Source organism: Siphateles boraxobius, unplaced genomic scaffold (genome assembly GCF_051911475.1).
Source record: "Siphateles boraxobius isolate OS27281-9 unplaced genomic scaffold, OSU_SipBor_1 13, whole genome shotgun sequence".
In the NCBI taxonomy this organism is placed as follows: Eukaryota; Metazoa; Chordata; class Actinopteri; order Cypriniformes; family Leuciscidae; genus Siphateles; species Siphateles boraxobius.
The window spans coordinates 23,069,370-23,090,813 of record NW_027508733.1 but is presented as its reverse complement, the minus strand read 5'-3'; the positions used below and the strand labels follow the sequence as shown (position 1 = coordinate 23,090,813).

Below are 21,444 nucleotides of genomic sequence, written 5' to 3'. Positions count from 1 at the left end.
AAATCTAAATAAAAGGGTGTAGAAAAACAAAACTTTCTTTAGGTCTTCTGTGACGTTTCTCCAAGTTATTTCCAAATAGATGACAAACAAAAGAAGTCATGGGTCTTAATGGAAAAAAAAATGAACAAAACTTTCAAATGCATTTCTTATTATGAATGAAGGAAGCCATGCAAACTACTCAGAATGCATAATGAATTTTATACATCATATGTCAAATGAATTAGCATGTAAAACTCAGTGAAAGGGACAGTGGAGACTCTTGCTAATTGGCAGCAGGGCTTTATGCATAATTATTGGTGAACCGTCTCCGGCATGCCTCTGTGCCTGAATAACGAGTGGAGAGAAAGAGAAACACACACACACACACACACACACACACACACACACACACACACACACACACACACACACACAAACAAAGGCCATCCTGGCTGTGACGGGAGGAGGAGAGATCTCGACAGCAGCTCATCATGACGATGATAAACCTGCGATTGTCCATCAATACCGTGTAGACGGAGAGGGAAAAAATGTGATATGTCCCAGTTGAGCTGCTCTGAATTACTAAATTACTTTGTATTATTAAATACACTGGTTTAGTGTTTATGTAACAGTAACAGTAACAGTCTTCTATCTGCTGCTTTCCATTCTCAATGGAACGGTTCAGACTGAAAATATGAAAGCATATGAAATCATACTATGATCTAAAAATACAAACAAAAGGAGTATTTTTATCTGTGTTTATTATAATTTCCTAAAAGTGAAGTATTGTTGGTTTCAAATCCCTTTATTTCAGAATCTATAATTTATCTGGAATTGGTTTCCCTTAAACAGAAAAATTTACAATTTTTCAAGAAATGGCCTAATGAACCGATAGGTTACATCAAACTATAAATACATCATATATTATAAATAATAAAACGGACAGCAAATGGTCAAAATTCAAATAACTAATTATGCACTTTAAAAGTTTAAAAAGTGCATAAATAAACAAACAATCTGTTCTGACAATAGTAATGATAATCTCTTACCTGAGCAAACAGATGCAGACCCTGCAGCCGGACGTCAGCCGACAGAAACCGAACCTCTGCTTGCTCTCGATGTCTGTGAGCACAAACGTGAAGTTCTGGCCCACCTGGGTCTGGGACACTCTTCAGTCCAAAACAAAGAGAGGAAAAAACAAGTTTGACATTAATCTTTAATCAAACTGTGGTCCGAAAAATGGTCCAAGTATTAACCAGCGACCGTAACTTTTAGCATTATCAATCATAAAAGAGCAAAATTACTCATATCTGATGTAAAATATCAGAAAAGCTATATAAAAAAAAAAAATCACATTATCAAAAACTTCCTGTAAACATTCTACATGCATTCACTAATTTCATATCCATTTGGCAGCAGAAAGATTGCATCACATTTAAGGTTGTAAGAACTAAACAAATGGTGACAGTGTAGTTTATCTCCACTAGATGGCAGCAAGAAAGCTTCAGCTGGAAGGAAGTGAACTTCTCACACAGCACATCAACTATACAACGACACTTTCAATTTTTCATTTCCAAGAGCAAACAAGCCAACACACCCACAGTGCTGTTTATTCAGGAGACGTGTCTAACATCATGCCAGTTAGGAGAGACATGCAAACACATTGTCTACTGGGGAGCGGAGATCTTCATTTCTATTAAGGCGTTTTATTTCTCCAGACCTCTAAGTGAAGGGTCTGACATTAGAGACCAGTACTACTGGAACCAAAGGAGGTGTGCGGCTCCTCCATGTGAGTCATTTACGACAACCTCTTAAACGTGTGAATGAGTGTTGTATAAACAAACATCCTAATTTTTCCCAATTCACACATCGATTGATTGATTTTCTGGAAGCATTAGGGACGACCTACCTTTCGACGTCAAATGGGAAACAGAACTTAGGCACTGTCTGCAGGACCTCCTGAAAAGAAACAAAAAGAGACATTATGGGTAATTCAACTCATGTCAATTAATTTAAGGATAAGCCTTAATTATTGACTAAATGATAATGACTTGACACGATATGATAAAGAGGATTGTGACACAAACAGAGATCTTGCCAGGGTGTTGCTATGAGGTTGCTAATGTGTTCTGAGTGTTTTAGTGCAATGCTAAAAGGTTGCATATTGCCAACTTCATGTCTCTATGATATTCTGGTGCTCAGATAAGGCTCTAATGTACGTCTAAAGAATTTTTCGCCAGTTTTTCTTCTGCCAGGTGAAAACCATAAGTGCAGTTGATGAGAAAAACATTTTCTCAACAAACTGCATGGTTTAGAGTGCACACTGTGTTAATCAAATGAAACGGCTCAATTTGAAATATATATTCTTTAAGCAGAACATTAACTGGCAGACAAATGTATTTACGTTTTTAGCGTGTTTTAAATGGTAGCTTGGTGGCTGCATATTGTCTCAAGTCAAAAGAGCCCAACTCCACGTTTCTGTGACATTCTGCTCCCTAGATACGGTTCTAACATAAATCTAGTGGACTTTTCTCCCGTTTTGTTTCTTTTGTCAGCCAGACAAAAATCATGAGTTCAATTGATTCGAAAAACACTTTTCTCAATCATACTCCTGTACGTGTAAATCAGTTTCAAATAAATATTCATTAAGCAGAACACTAACAGGCAAACAAATGGGCAAACTAATGGATTTAAAGGGAAACAACACCAACCTGACGTAAAGGGGAGGGCGTTCAGAGGCTAAAATAATTAGCGGCCATTAGCTCATTGATCTTTTCGCTTGAGGTGTGGGGACGATGGAGGTGACGGCAGATTGTGGGAACAATGGCTGAGCAGCACTAGGGGTTCAGAGGAGGTGCGCAAAAGGATGGGGGCGAAAATAGGCCCAGCCTTTGGGGCTTTACCTTCCCGCACAGCCCCAGAGGGAGAGTCCTAGCACCAGCAGCATATGGATTTCCATAGCCATATGGGTTAGCCACGTCTGGCCAGTCCTGCACTGTAGACTAGCCATGGGGAACTGCCAGTGATCCCCTGCTCAAAGTATAACAAGCTGCGACCATTCAGATGAATGGAGCCGATGCTTTCTGGGGCAGCTGGTTAGTTCAAAAGCCGCTTCTATACCGATACCTGCACTTTTAAACAAAATTAATCGTTCAACGTGCATGTATGTGCGCCAGCCTGCAAGGGTGTCTGTTTTTATTTGCTCATATATGCATATGCGGCGCGGATGGTGACTGGTTGCTGTTCTCGGTGGGAGGCGGTGGTGCTGATGGGGGAAGACAGAGTGAGAGAGTTAGTATGTGATACAGAGAGCGGCGAGGAGATTGAAGGCTCTGGCAGGCGAGAGAGGAACGTTGGCAGCGGCAGAAACATCCTCGCCGTGTCGTGGCGCGGCGGATGACTGTACGGCACTAAAGCTGTCACGCGAACGCAAGCCTGATGCTGCCGTATGTGACTGCTACTATCATTAACTCCTATAGGCGCTTCCCCCGAGTGTTTATGCCAAGCTGCGCCACGCATTTGCAGAAGTGTATGCAAACGGATGCAACACAAATAAAATTGTCTCCTTCGCAGATGCAGAAGTTGTCGCCGGTCCCACACTGGCCTGCTTGACGCCAGTCAGTGCTGGTCCCTGCTGTCAATCTGAGTTGCTAGACAGGAACTAGCAATGAAATTCATACTGGATATTATATTCAGACTAGACGAAAGATAATATTTTGATGACATGCAGCTGAATGAATGCATTCATAATTCCATGTCAATTGAAACAATCTAAAGAATTAAATAAACACAAAAAAGCCATGATAAAGACCATAGAGAAACTCCAAAGCCTGCACTTTTTTAACTCATTTCATTAAATGTCAACATGAAATGGCATTTGCAACAATTTTTACTTTCTAATTATGACAAATTGTAAAAAATTAAAAAAATTAAAAAATGGGGAGAACTTGATATGTGCTCTCGATATATTAGATGCTAAGATTTTTGTTTTTGTCCATAAAGAGTCAATGGGGTCCCAAAAAAATAATCGTATTTATCCTGCATGCTCTGCAAGGTTTGGAACGAAATGAAGGCGAGTAAATTATGACAAAATGTCAGTTTTGTGGTTGAATTGTCCCTTTTAAATGAAAGGTTGGTGATAAAAAAGAAAAGTTTCATTAATTTAGACATTTATTTGAACTCAAAGTAGCAGAAACGTGCATTAAAGTAAATTTTGATTGTATGTTTACTTCAAGTGATTTGCGAACCCATTCAAATCCATTAAACCTGAGCCACTTCACTCCGGCATCCGAGTGAAATATTCTCACGATTCTCCTCAAGGTTTTAGTAGATCTAAATCTCTGTACGCATGTGCATTACACATCTCTTTCTCTCAGAGTTTTATTACTATTCATCCAGGTGATCGGGGGACTACACCAAAGAGTGCTCTGGGAGGAGAGTCAGATCGTGTGAAGAGGTGGAACGCGAGTTGCTATCGTTCCTGTTGTTTGGTTGTACTGTTTTCCCCTTTCTCTGCCTCCCTCCCAACCATTTTCCCAAGACAAAAGAATATAAAACAGCTAATGCATTTACAACTCACTGGAGGAGGCAGGGTGAACTCTGCAGGCTGCATTATTTATTTACTGTTGAGACAGGGATATCACTCAATGAGACAGCAGTCTCCATTCCCCTCTGGTCCCAATGCGGAGGCCTACAATCACAGCTTCTCCTCTATCACTATCTCTCTCTCTCCTCCACCAGCAGCATTTATTACCGCCCCACGCTACCGGGAGACACTACCGCTCCCTCCCTGAACTCCCTGCAGAGGAAGGGAGCTTCTGCTGGGCTGGATGGAAGCAGAAGATCCACCACTGGCATCAGCAGATATCAGGGGGCTTCTGCATAATGACAACGTTCACACCTCAAGACAAAACTGCCCGATTCTGATGCTCGAAATTGTGGAACTACAACTCAGAAGCAATCAGTGTCAAGTAGTTGAGGATAGGGAAACATTTGACTATAAGGGTGCTTACAAAGCAGCAATTACTTCAAACATGTTGTAGTTAGACTGATGTGTTAAAAAAAAAGCACAAAAAAGCAATTTCAATTTATTTCTAAATATGTATGTGGCCTGGATTGGGTTTAAAAAGCCAGATTCATTATGATTTTTGTGAATCACACTGTCTTTGAAAAAAAACGTAATTTGCAAAACTTAACAATTTACTATTTTTGATAATTGCGACATTTCTTGTAACTGCAACTTTCTCATTTTTGTAACCGATAATTGTGACAGTATTTGAAAAAATTGTGACTGTTTTGGACAACTGCGACTATTTTGAATGAATTATTAAATTATACTCAAAATGATACTTTATTAATTATAACCATTTCTCATAATGTACATTTCTCATAATTGCAACTTTATTTCTCATAGTTGAAATTGTAAATGCTGTCTAACAATTCCGAGTATTTCTCACATCTGCAACTTAATGTCTCTTAATTGCACTTTTTTTTTACATAATTACAAAATGTATTTCCTATTTTAAACTTTCTCTCACAATTCCCCGTTTTATTTTTTTACTCCGAAATGGGCTTCTGTAAAAAAAATAAAAAAAACAGATCTGTGTCACATCTGTAAGGAGAAAAAAAAAACAGATTCAGGCAACATTCAGCTGCAGCGTGAATGTAGCCAATGTTACTAGGTGATGTGAACGTTAGAGTTGAATATTTAGATGGGAACAGTTAGACCAGAATGGGAGGGAGGGAGGGAGAAAAAGAACAGGGAGAGAGAGAAAGATGTTGTGAGTGGGAACTAAGCGGTGCACCGGATGAGCGAGTGAAAAGCATTTCTTCATTCTGTCAATACTTGGATGAAGGAGGGAGGGGGCGCGAGAGATATGTGACGAGAAATAGAGGGAGAAAGAAAAGGAGAGAAAGAGGCAGAAGGAAGGTAAGGCAGAGAAAGCATGAGAACTGAGTAGACAGGCAGGCAGACAGACCGACAGACGAAGATAGGAGAGAAAAGAGAGATAAGGTGGGAGAAAGACAGGAATAGAGAGTGAGAGAGAGACAGCAAACTCCCCCTTTCTCTCTCCAAGCTGGTGGGATTCCTCCCCAGGGGTTTCTGTCTTTAAACCTCCATGCTCTTTAAAAATTCTGCCAGCCAGCAGGTCTACACGGCGCTATGGAACTGTCTCCAGCAGGGGAGAAGTGTGTGATTGTGTGTGTGTGTGTCTGAGGAAAGAGAGAGAGAGACAGAGACTGGGAGAGCCACCATGCTGACGGCACCGAGATCCCAGTGACAGGTTCAAAACCAATCTCCCCACAGGTCAGTGTTCACTGTACCCCCAAACCCCAATTAAGTCCTGCTTTTTCTTTCTCCATATCCCTCTCTCTCTGGGTGTCAGAGAATGAGCCATAACACATGCAGCGCCCCATGGTTATGATGACGAAAATGCTACTGGGTCCATAATCAAATGCATCTACTGCTACAATTACTACATTTTCTTAAGGAAACGTGAGCGCTGCTCTCCTGTGCAAAGCTTGCTGTCACGATGCTAGAATATTGATGGTTGTTGCTATGCTGTTGCTAAGGTGTGGTTTTCATAGCGTGACATGGTTGCTAGGGTGTTCTGGGTGGTTACTAGGCGTTTGCTTACTGATATAAACCTTATGTAGCCACGCCCCTTTTTAACGCTGTGCTCGTTGTGTTCTGTCTTCCGGTTTGTATTCCCACAGCATGAAGGTAAGATCTTACAGATTTATGAATGAACTGCTTGTTTTAAAATAGTCCCGGTTTATGAGATTTTTTTATGACACCTGCTTCAAAAATTACATTCTCTACAATAAGTAAATCCACTTCACCAGCTAATTATTATTTATTAATTTATTAATTAATTATTATTATTTGACAGCGATGCCATAGAAATATACAGAGCTACCGCAAAAACTGAAGTTTAAAGACCAAATTCTAAAGATGGCGGCGCGCTTGTTTCTCTGGCGCACACGGTCTATTCTGGTCTAAATATGGCTCTGGTCCCTCCAACAATGTAAATTCTTCTGCAATATGAAAATAGTGTTCTCAATCACAACAGAAAAATAAGAAAAGCAATCATCATAATTCTCTTATTGCCTAAAAAAATTAACAACTGTAACTCCTCAAAATTGCAATGTTTTATCTCACAATCGCAACTTTACTTAACTGCAAATGTTTCCCATAAATGCTATTTTATCTAACAATTACGACTATTTCTCATAAATGCGACTTGGTTTCTCATGCATCATTGTGAATATTTTTCGCAATTGCGAATAAGTTATTAGTCTAGTCTTTTAAAAACAAATACATGGCTAAGGAAAGAACATTAAGGTCAACTGTTATTACTTTTTATTAACGTTTTATCTCACTGCGCAACTTTACTTATAACTGCAACAGTTTCTCATGAATGCTACTTTTTCTAACAAATACGACTTAATTTCTGCGACTGTTTCCTACAATTCCTCAAAAATGTTTAGCAAAATTGCGAATTACAGAATGTCTTTAGGTTTGGCCTTTAAAAACATCATGATTAAGCAATAACCATTAATTAAAATTTAAAGCTTCAGACCATATTAATTTTAAAATCAACTATAATCAATTATATTGCCAACATATTGGTATTAAATAAAAATATTAAATGAATGGTACCTCATATTAGATCAGCACATCCATCCATGACAATGTCATGCAGGTTTGAAGTGCTGTAGCTTAAAGCGTATATTCTCTAATAGAACCGGCGCCTGATGCAACGGCACATCAATGGGGATAAAATAATCTTCTGCCTTCTCTGGAACCTCAAATCTCCAACCGAGATTCCTTTCATTACTTTTTAATCGTATGCTGCTGGCTTGCCGCTTTTGACCCTGCACTACGCGCCTTTAATAAGTGCCGACTTCGCCCCTGGATCGAGGCAAAGTGCTAAAGGGGTAGCTCTTCCAGAGTTTCAAATTGACACAGGGCATTACATTTTCACTTGAAACGAGCCAAACAGAACGGGAGGTGGTTGATTTCTCTTCTTTAGCCCTCATCTTCCTTTCTTTTTTGCGGCTTCTTGCGCTGACCCTTAGGTGGTAAGAAGCTAATATTCGGTGTGCTGGCACAGAGGTTATTTCTTTCCAGCGCAAACACGCCGTCTGTCTGAGACTGCTTAAGGAAATGTAGCAGGTGATGTATTGATCCTCTGCCCACTTCAAGAACTGACAAGTGTGTGACAGGACCGCTGGGAGGAGACACGGAGCAGTGTGGATACGCAACCTCCACGCTAACCACCCCAAGCCTTCCAACACAAGCTTCACTAGGCCTGTGGTCACTGGAAACCAGAGTTTTATAGTGCTACGCATGAGAACAGGCTTTCTGAAAAAAACAAAAATTTAGGTAAAATGGTGTAAATTTGTTTTAATTACTAATTTTCCAAATGAATAGCTCATTAGCCAAGTTTGCAGGATCAATAAGCTACTACACATTTGCTAGGTGGTTTCCAACGTGTTCTGAAGTGGTTTTTAGGTGGTTCAAAGGGAAAAGAGCCCACCCACAAGTATATATTATATTCAGGCTGCTAATACGGTGTACAAACAACAAGGTTTCAGTTAATTTCGAAAGCAAACGCAGGCGGATAGATTTTCCAAAACACTCTGCAATGAATATATTAATGTGACGGATAAGCGTTTTTTGTTCTTAAGAATACACAACTGATATTCTACTGGGCCAAGCTGAGATTCAGCTACATATGCCTGAGAACCGCAGAGCCAGAAACATCATTAATTGAGTGCCAAGTGGCCTGGGGGATTTTCTGCGTTTAAGCTGTCAACTCCCATTGGACCACGCGATCGCTCGCTCACTCACACTCGCTCTCTCTCTCTTTCTCTCAGCTGTGGCTAGAAGCTACATCAAGCGTGTGGAGTCTCTGAGAAACGCAACCACCACCCCCTCTGCTCTCTCTCTCTCAGTCTATCTCTTCCTCCACCAAACCAGGACATCCTGCACTTTGGGCCAACGACAAGTGTTTCCTTCCTCGATTGAGGTTTGTCGCACTATGCAAATCTCAAGAGGTTTGAGAGAGCTAGAATACTTAAAGATAACATTTAAAATGGAAGGTCATCATGCAGTTCTTAATTTCAGTTCACTAAGTGGACTGAAACTATGGCTGCGCAGGGAAGTAAAACCGACGAATGACCAATCTTCCCGTTCCACATTCAAAGAGGACGTGGGACCAGAGTTGAAAATATCCCTTTTATTTTATTTTTTTGCAAGATGTCACTTTCTTGATGAACAAGTCAATGTCTGAGACATCCGATGTAATGAAGACTGTTTCCTACAAGCACCCTCCAGCGTTTCTGGCATTGCTAACAGAAAAAACCATGAGGAGAACGCTTTTTTCCGTTCTCAAAGCCCTAAGGTCAGGGTAATCAGACGCCACGGGCAACAGCGTGGCCTTAGTGAGGATGTTTCGACTAGCCTGATGCAAAGGCCAGCTAACTGGACCCGGCCTTCACATTACCCACTCTCTGGAGATCTGAACTGAAGGAAAATCTCCCAAATGAAACGAGTACGGGATACCCCAGAAGCAAGGCATGGCCCCCCCTTTCCATTCCTCCAGCACCAGCAGACGATGTTCTTCTCAATCACGGCTCATCTCGAACATGCCCTCCATGTTAAAGCGTTGAAACCCCACCGACGCTCTTCGTGCTCCTTGATGATGCTCCGCTGGCTGGCCTTCCCCCCGGGCTGCTGGTGCGTGTCCTGCAGAGGAGGGGGTGAAGCGGGGGGAAAGGCTACCAATCATGAAGTGTCAGGCTTGGGGCATATGATTGTACACTGTGTCAAAGCTAGACAAATATTTGCCCCACGAGGCTCCGGGGACGCAGTTTCTCGCTTTGTTACATGAGCTGTAGCTTCACTCAGCATGCCGGTTTACCGCCTAACTAAGGAGATGGAGGGCCGGGTGACATCTGGAGGCTCCTGTGAAACTTCCCAACATCCATCAGGTCAAACACACTCCGCTGGTGGCTTGGAATGTGTGGTTAGCGATGCGCTATTCCCTTTGGGATACAAAGCAGTGCTGGAGAAACGTGTAAATCTCAAGGATGTGCATGATAAGGTCAAGGTTAAATTTGAGATAGCTAAACAATATGATTATCTCCTAAATGCAGGATAGCAGGCCTTGCTTAACCCCAAGTCTTGTTTAACACAACTTCCAATGGCTTACTGTTTTTATAAAACGCCGATATGAAATACACAAATATTTAACAATTATATTCATTTAATTGTTTCAGTTGAAATCTTAACACATAAATTCAATTGATGTGCAGCCACAGGTTTGTGTAAATTGGCTATTTTGCAATGGTTTCGAAAATAGCTCATCCAATCAGATTTCAGAGCAAAACACTAACAAAAATAATAATAATAATAATAATAATAATATAAACTATAATAAAAATAAAATGTAAATAATAATATACTATAAATATTTATATTATAATATTTTCACAACATTGTTTTTATTTGTTTATTTAGCAAAGTATATCATAATAATAAAATAATAATGTATAAAAGCACATTCATTTATCTTTTAAAATGTCACTTATAACACTAATTCAAATTTTACATTTTTTTATTAGCTTTTGCCTTAATAGTATGGTGCAGAACTCACATCAAAGCACATGGAGTGGAGGGGGAAAAGGACTGGTACAGGTCAGACAGTAAAAATCACTCTCATATTAGTCTAAATATATAAACGACACACAAATACTGTGCAAATCTTTCAAGCTTTCTGTGGCCACAGATTCCATGTGGACCTGCTAAAAACCATAACTGCACCTGTTAAAAAGCAACATTAATATATGCTGCACTGTGTAATAAAGCACCAAGGAAAAAGAGATTTGCGATTTCTTAGTGTTACTATACAATTACAAATTAAACTTTCTACTGACATTATACATAGAGCACAAAGATAAGACAGTGCTTTAGGGTTCAAGGCACTGTGACACATTTACTGTACGCAACAGTAAAAGAGGAGAACAGCTAATCTCTCCAGTTATTTACGAGCTGGTGCTCCTTAACCCGTCATCAATGAAAACATGAGGCTTTAAGTTACAAATCCTTTCAAATAACTTCAAATAATGTCAGTTTCTATGGCAAGCGCAGAAATAATAACCCGCATATGCATATCGGTTTAATTTCTTTTATGTTTCCCTTTAAACTGACATCAGGAAAGAGATCTGAGGCAATAAAGTCTCGCTTTTCCATCTGTCTGCTTCATTTGCAAAAAAATGGCCTCCTTGCGATTCAGATATATACGGCTCTCTAGCCGCTCCACGTGGCAGCTGTAGGTGACCGCGGCCACGGCGAGTCTCTGGGGCCGAGGGATAGCACTTCATATTTCGCCGCCCTCTGTGCCAGCTTCCAGTCTGTTCGCCCCTCATTTAGAGTCCCTATTCGAGCAGAGCGGGTAGTGGAAGAGAGGAGGATAAAAAATCAATTCATATTTCCATAATCCACAGTCCTGTCTGTCTCTGTCTCTTCCCTCGCCCTCTCTCTCTCGGTCTCTCTCTCACCCGCTCCCCTGGGGTAAAGTAACCCCTCCACCCCGATCTACGGCCTACAACTGTCATTACGCGCCGCAACAATAAGAGGATAAACAAAGGAGGCCTGTAGAGATCGGAGCTGCTGCTGCCATATGCTGGCTAACTTGGGGGGAAAAAGGGATTTCAGCGGATAGAGAGGGAGCAGCCGTACAAAGACGCGAATAGAGCCTAATCCTGGTAATGAGGCGACTCAATGAGAGCCTTTATGTCAATGTGGAAAAGGCCGATCCATCTGTACACATCTTAAACTAGAAACGATCTTGTCGCCAAACAAGCTGAGCGGAGACTTTTCCGGAGGACTTTATGCTATCGCGTTTAAGTTTTCTTACAGTCTTTTTATTCGCCGACATTTAAATTACGCTTCTTGGAGGCCAAGCAAGCAGTTTCTGAAGCATCTCTGCAAAAGCCTGATGAAGACCAAAGTGCACACGAAGGCCAAAGATGCTCATGTCTTCTTTCTTTCATTCTCATTGTAGTTCATAATGAACTGTCCAACTTGCTTTGCTTGAGAGTAGAGGCTTGTACGTGGAGACCTTGAGGCCGAGTGAGCAGAAAAAAAGTGTGAAAACCACAACGCTGCACTATGGCCCAGGCCCAGACCCAGACCCACTTCTGCTTGTGCAGAGAACACATATGACCTCAACTACACTGAAGCAACAACCATCAACACAAATGCTAACAATTCAATTCTTCTTTTACTGATAAGTTTTAGAAGTTCTGCAATGCCTATTTGAAAGAAGTTTAATTATTAAGAGAGCAATAAAATCATAAATGTGACGGTTTTAACTTGTAATAAGTGCTCAACTGATACAAGTTTTTAACATCCAATGCCAATCTAGAGAGCAGCATCACCATATAATGCAGATATATATGATTCCAAATTTAAATATTTATTTAAAATATACATATAACTGTACATACCATTTAAAATGTACATTAATGTATTCGATATATATATATATATATACACACACACACACACACACACATATATACATATATACATATATATATATATAAACACACACACATATACATATATATATATATATATATATATATATATATATATATATATATATATATGCGCTGTTCTGGTAATTATATAATTAATATGATTAATATAATATTTATATAATATATTCATGTATAATATGAATATTTGAAACACACACACACACACATATATATATATATATATATATATATATATAGCAAATAAGATATATTTTAAGTATAACATTTAATACTTGCATGTTTTAAATACGAATATTTAATGTGTAAAAAATATTAAATTAACAATTTGATATTTGATATTTAAATAAATGTTTAAATAAAAATGTATCATGTTACAAATCAAAACATAAAACAACAACATAAAAAATAAAACAACAAAACACAAGAAAAAAAACAACATAAAACATAACATAAAAAAACAAAACATAAAACAACAACATAAAACAACAAAACAAAACACAAGAAAAAAACCCAACATAAAACATAACATAAAAAAACAAAACATAACATAAAACATTACAAAACATAACAAAAAAACAAAACATAAAACATTACAAAACATAACATAAAACATAACATATTTTGGAACTGACACTAGGTAGAATGTGATGTGATAATTACAAAATAGCCAAATATCGGCTGATTAAGCGGATATTTCAGTCTATTACTATTCGTTACACGCTTATTACACGTTACTAGTGTGATATAGTACCAACCCATGAGAGACACACAGCTGCACTGGTGTGAGATACAGCGGTGGGCGTGCGAAGAAGCTCCATCCGCACCCATTCACATCACAACCAGCTGATAATTACCAGAACAACGCTTATTGAAGACCTGCTCACTGCTTTTCATTATCGGCAACATCACACCGCATGAGAGAGAGAGAGAGAGAGAGAGAGAGAGAAGGAAGGAAGAGCAGAGGGAGGGAGGCCTTTAGGAACAGGAGGGGTCGGGGATGTGGTGCTGGTGGGGGGGTGGGGGCGAAGAGAGAAAAAAAAAGTTCCTCTGTCTCCAACCTGGTCTCCAAAGTCCTGAGGGAACTTCCACAGCACTGTCGGATCTGTAAGAAATTGACAGACAGCATTAATCAGCAACCACGCACCGTTCAGAACATATACATATTAATGAAGGGGGTGGGGGCAAGGGTGGTTTCTCCTATGTGTCGGCACACCGCGGCAACGAGCAGAGCCATGGAACGTTCTGCATATGCAAATGCCATCCGGTTTGAAAGAGGCCTTTAGAAACACAGACACAGAGACAATACTCCACTACCTGCAGAAACAGCAGATGTGTGGCGCTGCATTAATATTTCACACCTAAATTTGCTAAGGGAAAGCCTTTACTGCAGCCATTTAAAAATATAATGTTCACATTCAAAATATGAATTAATTTATTATTTATTTTAGTAAATATTATATGACATAGGCCAGGGGTGGGCAACTCCGTCCCAAATACACTAATAATAATAAAAATAATAAAAATTATTATATATAAAACAAATAAAATAAGTTATAATTTAAACAAATAAAACCAATAAAAATAAATTATGAAAAATATCTAATATAAAAATAAACGTAAAAAATGATAAATAATTTTATGTTTATGTAATTTTTATTAATTATTATTATTATCATCAATGTGTCAGAGCATGTATGCTACGGCTAACCAATGTTTTGGGAGTTCATAACTTAACATATTAACTCAGTACTAGAAGATTTTTTTAACACGCATTAATATTATTTTAGATTTTTGGTGAAATGCCATAATCTGACATAAATAAGTGTGTGCAGACTTGGAAACGCCTTCTGACACATAATGAGGCAGCACTCCAGACGCCTCTGCTATGAGTCACTCTAAAAAGATCAGCTTGGACCACAAAACAACAACTCAATGTCTGCTGAAGGTCAATGTGAGAACCATGAAACCAGACAATGAGTTTGGTGCACAGACACACACAGGGTGTGCAAGGTACGTCTGATCTACAACCTCCATATTATGACAGTAGTGCTGAGAATTTTTTACACAATTCGATATTGTCAATAGTGTAGTGATGCAAGAAGGCCAGTACACTAGGGTTGTGCCGATAGACGATAGTATCGTGTATCGACGATAGTCTGAGATTTCGCCGATGGCAGATGCCTTTGACGATATCAATACGATAATTGGCTTGTTTTACCATGAACGCATTAAATTATTATTAGTAGTATTATTATTATAAAGCTAGTATTGTTATTAAATTAATATTAGGAACTACGATTAATTTGTCTTGCCTAAATTCATAACGACATCACCAGATGGCCTAACACTTGCGACAACACTGACACGGGCGTATGAGGACTCTAAGAAAATGTTTTTAAAACAGAATAAAAAACTAGGCCTACATCCCACATCAAAATGAATTGCAAGGTGATCCATTCACAAAATGTCAAGAGTCCTTGTTTTAACAGACGCATATCTTAAACAAATCCAAGATGAAAACGGCATCTTTATTCGTCAGTATTTTGTTTCCATAGCACATTAACAAAAAATTTAATGACAATAATAACACTAAAAACAATACAATTACTAAATATTAATAATAATATCACTAAAATTATATAGGCCAGTCTTTAGTTCACAAACACAGCACAACTCCATCTGTGAAAATCAAAAGCAGCTTCAAACACTTGTTTAACAAGAAATATTCTTCTAATTTTTTCACTGTCATCATATAGATCCACAAGAGAAATATTAAGCCAGTAAATTAAGATAGTCGCTATACCGTTATATCCAACGTCGTCTCTGAGAGAACGCTGCGTTTATGCAGCGACAGCCGACAACTCAGTCCGTTTTTACTTTCACTTTCAGAGAATGAGTGCGTTTACATGCACATTCTTACCCCGATTATTCTGAATAAACTGACAATGCATGTGGGCATGTAAACGCATTAACCTGTTTTCCTTTATCGGAGTTAAGTCATAAGTTAAAGTATAAACCGATCGACTCTAGATTTCTGCCCCTCGCCTACTCTGATTTCTTCCGGCATTTAAAGAGCAAGAACCCGCGTTTGGGCTTACTGAAGTGCGCATATGTGAAGTGAATCCAGACAGAGAGAGCACTGGTAGGAGGACATATCGCAAACTCTGACTCTTTCTTGACCTTAGAAATTATTAAAACGTGTTTTCATCTCGTGCAGAGGTACAGTCAAAATGCTGCATCTGTAACGGCATGAGAGGATCATGTGTGTGCATAAATACTCGAGTCAGATACAAAAATGATTAGGATCTTTTTTTTATCTCACTGTACCGGGAAATAACCTGATAGCCTATATAAACACTCCACCTTTGCTAGCAAAATAGAAAAATATTCTCGTATAAAATGAAGTAATAAAACAAGCAAATTAATGAGTAAATAATCAAGTTAATAATTAAATAAGTAAGCCCCGCCCCCTTACGATAATATCATGTATCGCCGATCTCACAGGCTGACGATAGGACGATATGAAAATGGAGCATATCGCCCAACACTACAGTACACAGAAGACAATTTCAAATCAAGCAAGTTTTCTGTTGGTCCATACAGCGAATCTGTGACCTACTTGAACCTACCTTAAACCATATGCCAAATTCCAGATTTTGTGGATTCCTATTGAAATAACTGGACTTGTTTCCTATGTAACCACATTCAAAATTTGGCAACCAAAACAAAAGTTGCAAACAGCTACACCTCCTCATCTAAGGTGGTATTCAGAGTATGACTGACCTTGCATCAAACACCGGTTTGTTACAGGAAGTTCAGATATCCTGTCTGATAAAAGATAAATATGTTCTCAGAAGAGAACAGATTACCACACAGAACTTATACAACAAATATATACAATATATATCACAAATTTAATTGGAGAAATCCAGTCATTTCAATAGGAATCTGCACGATTAGGAATTTTTCGTGAGGGGGAGACAGATTTCACTTGAGTTAAAGTTGCTCACATGAATTCATTGCTTTGACCATCAGAAAGCTACTTGGTTTTAAAGAGACTCATGTGTGGACAGTGCTTCATGCCTCACTACACTATATTGACAATAGACAACGGACCTTTTGTCGCAAATTTCACCAAAACTTCACTGTTATGACCTTTGGACTAAGCAGACTAAGTCAGAGCTAAGAAAGTTCACACTTCTCAGGTTTGGTTCGATTAAAATGAACTCTGATGCGCTTGTTCTGTTAGTGCGGTTCATTTGAATAAGTGTGAACGCTGCCATCTGAACCCTGGTGTGCACCAAACAAGCGGACTGAGACTGCTGAAAAGGTGACTCTCGGTCCACTTCCAAATGAACTCTGGTGCGGTTCAACTGAACCAAAGGCTGCGTTCACACTGCAGGGGCTTGCAAGGCCGTTCACATTTCCAATTAAATGCGACCTTTTGTGATCTCCTGTGTGAACGTGAACGTGAAATGACCCAGAAGTGACCCGCATGCGCAGAAGAGTACTCAACGGTCAACGAAGTAACTTGTTGTTTGCGGAAATGTTTTCATAAACCGCCCGGTTCCGATAAGAGCCCTCGAGTTTGGCCTGAATAGAGCTGTCCCCCCAAATATTAATTAAATCAGAAACCTTGCTTCCCTTCCATTGACTGATCTCAGCATCGTCCGCCATAGTTGTTGTTTATCTTCTCATTCCCGCCTACTTCAACGCAGAATTATGACGTTTGTCCAAGCGGCAACCTCCCCGTCTCTCTCTTGAAACCAACACGGAAGTGAATTAAACTGCAATTCATCGACTGACCGCTTGAGGCAGGCTGCAAAAGTGAGTCAAATCTGTATCTCCCCCATGTTAAAATCCCCAACTTTACAGCAGAAAAAAATATGTTTACAGCCTGGAGCAAAAAGTGGTTTTGGTCTATATAGCTAATTTTGCCCTTCATGACAACTGTGAGGGGGGTGAATTTTTTTATAAAAAAATGCATTATACCTTTGCCCACGCCGTTGGATTCCGTCGGTGTCGAGTATGGAGAGAACAACCAGCGTTGTATTTCCAGTTGTTTTCTTCGCATGCACTAATGGATGTCTGACAATTTCGTTGCTTTTTGGAGTATACTGTACAGGCTACACTCGTTATGCGGTACCGTTGCTCTCAAACTTTTAAGTGTTAAATAAAAAGTACCGTGAGAAAATCCTGCAGGTGTCAGTGCTTTCTCTCCGTCCATGCAATAGATACACACCCTTGAATGAGCGTGAATTTCTAGTGCATTTACTTGAACTTCTGAGGTAATATTTTTGGTTTAACCCATTTGAGAAATTGAGAAGCGGCCAAAATCAGATTTTAAAATCAACTGAACTGAATAAAGCTCTTGATGAACTTGACGTGCGATGCCGCACTGACTGACATGTATGCGCATGAATCACTGTCACACGCACAAGCTCAGAGCAATATTGTAAGTTACTGCATGATAATACATTTTTAACTAGCAGAATAATAATGCATCCCGATACACATAGTCTCACTTTTAGTTACGTCTTTTAATTATTATAGTATTTTGAAGGGCAAAAACATGAACTTTAACTATTGGCTTTACTTCTACATTCAGCTGTCACTTTAGCACGAGGCCAGTAGCATAGCATTAGTACCTCAGCTCCACCCACGCTCCGCCTCTTTGCCCATTTTCTTTTATCCGGGAGTGACGAGAGCTGACGCGATGCCAAGATGGCGACGGTTGGCCCCGCCTACTTTAGGCTTCAAAAGCACTCTTCAGAAACCTACGGGTGACGTCACGGACACTACGTCCATATTTTTTTACAGTCTATGCGTTTGTCGCATATCAACAACGTGCGGGTCGGATACATGTGACCTGGCCGTTCAGATTGAAGTCGCATTTCAAAAGATCGGATTTGGACCAGATACCAAAATGGCCTGGGTCGCATTTCAAAAGATCGAATCTGTGTTGCATAGGGGCAAAAAAAATCGGAATTGGGTTGTTTCAGCCTGCAGTGTGAACGTAGCCAAAGACATCTAAACAAACCAAAAACAGGACATGATGTCACAAAACGCAACCTTAAGAATGCAACCTTGTTTTTCTCGTCATAGAAGCCAATGTTGCCCATTAAAGTTCGGTACGGACATCAGAACCGCCTTTACACATTTTAGAAGCTCTTTTCAGCTGGTAACAATACCATCAAATGTTCGGATACAACAAGAGCATTTAGTCCAGCACGCAGCACACAAATCTCATGCCGCCTCCGGCTATCGACAAAACTATCGACTACGGTCACATGCTCAGAATACCCCTTTTCCACCGACATGATTCTGTTGCGGATTCCCGGCCTGTGTCCATTCTCTAAGTGTTCGATAGTGATGCGCGGATCATGGTTATATCCGCGGGTGCTGCAGATAATCCGCAGCTAAGACAGGCCAAGTTATCCACCTGTTTCCGGGGGGCCTTACTGTAAAAAATAAAGTGGGTGCAACTTCCGGTCAGGCGGCGGAAGTAGCATACCAATGGTATTTTGTTTGCTATTTAGCGAAGAGGCTAGGTGTTTTTGTTTTTTTTCGGATCTTTTTTTACTATTTAAACTAAGTCGCAAACCTTTATGAGAGATGTCGTTACGGAGCTCATGGACAACATGTGCTAATTAAGTGGCCAATTTCATTATAGCCAATAAAACACCTAAATGCTGTCACAAAGAACCGGCAAAAGTAATGATTATGAATATGTAAAATTTCGCAATGATACATTTTAATTAGGCTATTTATTAATAAACAAGTGTTTTCTGTGTCGATGCTGACTCGCGATCTTCACAGTAGTGAACGCGCCGGAGAAAAATGCACATTTCATACGGATTACAAAGTTTTCTTTCGTTTTCAATTGTTCCGTTTAAGACATTTCAAGCCTTCTGTAGATAATATATATATATATATATTTCTCAGGTCTGTAAGGCAAGTAGACTATGCTGAGTTTCGGTTCATTTATGGGACGAGCTGCAGTTCAGGCGCTGGCGCCTCCGTGTGGTGATATTATTGTCTGCTATATTTACTTATTATTTATTAAATCCAGGTAATTTGTGGATTAAACATTGATTGAAATGAAGATACAATTAATACAAAACAAAATTAACTTTAAAGAAAGGCTTAGTGCTTTCTGTTTGAGGTCTGTAAAAGTTTTAAAGCAGTCTTTTAGTAGGCTAACGCTTTCAGGGAACTCTCACGTCCGTAACATTGTTTTTTCCTCATAAATGCGAACACAAAAAATAAAATAAAATGAATATTTTATTTTCTGTGGAGAGCCAACCCTTCTTCATCCAGTGGGTAGTATTACTTTAGGTTTGCGCAGTGTAATTCACACATTTCACAGAATTACTAAAAAAAAAAATTGCCACCTAAAACTTTACGATTTTTTGTGTCACGTCCGTAAGGCATGTGTATTTCCCTCATATTAAATATAAAATGCATGTGTTATATTTTTCTAATGTCTGGACTCCTTTATTAATGGAGTATGATATATAAACAGAAGTTTTAATATATTAAATGCATTTTTTGTGGTATTGTATTGTATAATGTTAACTTAAAATAATAGGCTACTAATAGTAATTTAAAGATATGCTATAGCCTATTGGATCTGGACGGGAAGGATAACTGGGAGTTGAAATTCTCCCTTCACACACCGCGACAGAGGTTCGTGGATCGATTTCGGTTTTATATCGCGTTTGTTACAGCATATATAACATGATTCTTTTTTTTAATTATTATTATTTAGGAACAAACGAGGGTTTGTTCCTAAATTGTTCCTAACGCAGCACATCTTCAAGTTTAGCCTAACCGAACGTCCAGTTTAACTGCCACAAGTTGATCTTCTAGTAATAAAGAATTCATCGTGGAAAAACACGCTGTATTTTTATTGCATTTCTAATTTATAAAAAGTTAAATGATAATAAATTTGAATATAAATATTAGTTTAGCCTACAACGTTCAGGTGATGATACACAGGGCAACTTTTTGAGCAATGTTGCTGGGCAATCTTGCCGAGCGATTGTTGCTTGGGCACTTTCCCATTGAAAATGGGCAATATATTTCTATCTGGATAATTTAGATCGGTTGTGGGCCCTGTGTCTCATCTGGTTGCCCGTTCACGGCAACATTGCCCATCAACATTGCTCATGAAGTTGCCCTGTGTATCATCACCTTCAGTCGATCGTTAATTCTCCCGACGATCGACTAAGAACATGTAATCGAATGCCCATCCCTAGTAGCCTAAGTTACTGCTATTTCACCCTTTTTTAATTTCGTTGAGGTTATGTTCCCACATCGTTAGCAAGTTTGGATCGCTAACGTTACATCTTGAATGAATGTCAACTGTTGAATGAATGAACGAGTGTCCCGTCAGGTCTCGCTTGTTTACTTAGAACCGGAAGACACGCCCACTTTTGACGCAAGGCCTCATGGGACGTAGGAAACTATTGGATAAAAAATGACAAATTAATTACGGGTGGGTCACGGGTCGATGAGATATAAATCATTAAAAGACTCGGAACTCATCGGCGCCGATAGCCTCGTGGGCAAGTGCGCTGACATAGTGCTGTTGCGCTTCGGGCGACCCGAGTTCAAGTCCCGGCTCGTGGACCTTTCCCGATCCAGGCCCCCTCTCTCTCTACCACCTCACTTCCTGTCTAGTACTATCCTATACTAATGAAAAGGCAAAAACGCCCAAAAAGAAAATCTTAAAAAAAAGACTATTTCTCTTCAGGAAAAAGCAATCAAGGAAACCATGCCAAGAGAACCTTCTAGTGGTCATTATATAAAACACAAAGGAAAAACCCTACATGAGATATTGCTTTATAACTTAAAAGCTTTAACTAAAATATACACAAGCTTAAC

The 21,444-nt window shown here is 39.4% G+C and overlaps 1 protein-coding gene across 2 annotated transcripts in view; it reads right to left on the bottom strand.

Moving 5' to 3' along the window:
* dennd1b (DENN/MADD domain containing 1B) overlaps positions 1 to 21,444 on the bottom strand; it is a 99,634-nt gene that overhangs the window by 56,581 nt on the left and 21,609 nt on the right. For both annotated transcript variants that reach the window (XM_077226663.1, XM_077226664.1), the window contains exons 3-5: positions 13,614 to 13,657; positions 1,889 to 1,938; positions 1,029 to 1,148 (exon numbers count right to left, since the gene is read on the bottom strand). In XM_077226663.1, coding sequence (XP_077082778.1) covers positions 1,029 to 1,148; positions 1,889 to 1,938; positions 13,614 to 13,657 — 214 coding nt within the window. The remainder of the gene's footprint in view (positions 1 to 1,028; positions 1,149 to 1,888; positions 1,939 to 13,613; positions 13,658 to 21,444) is intronic.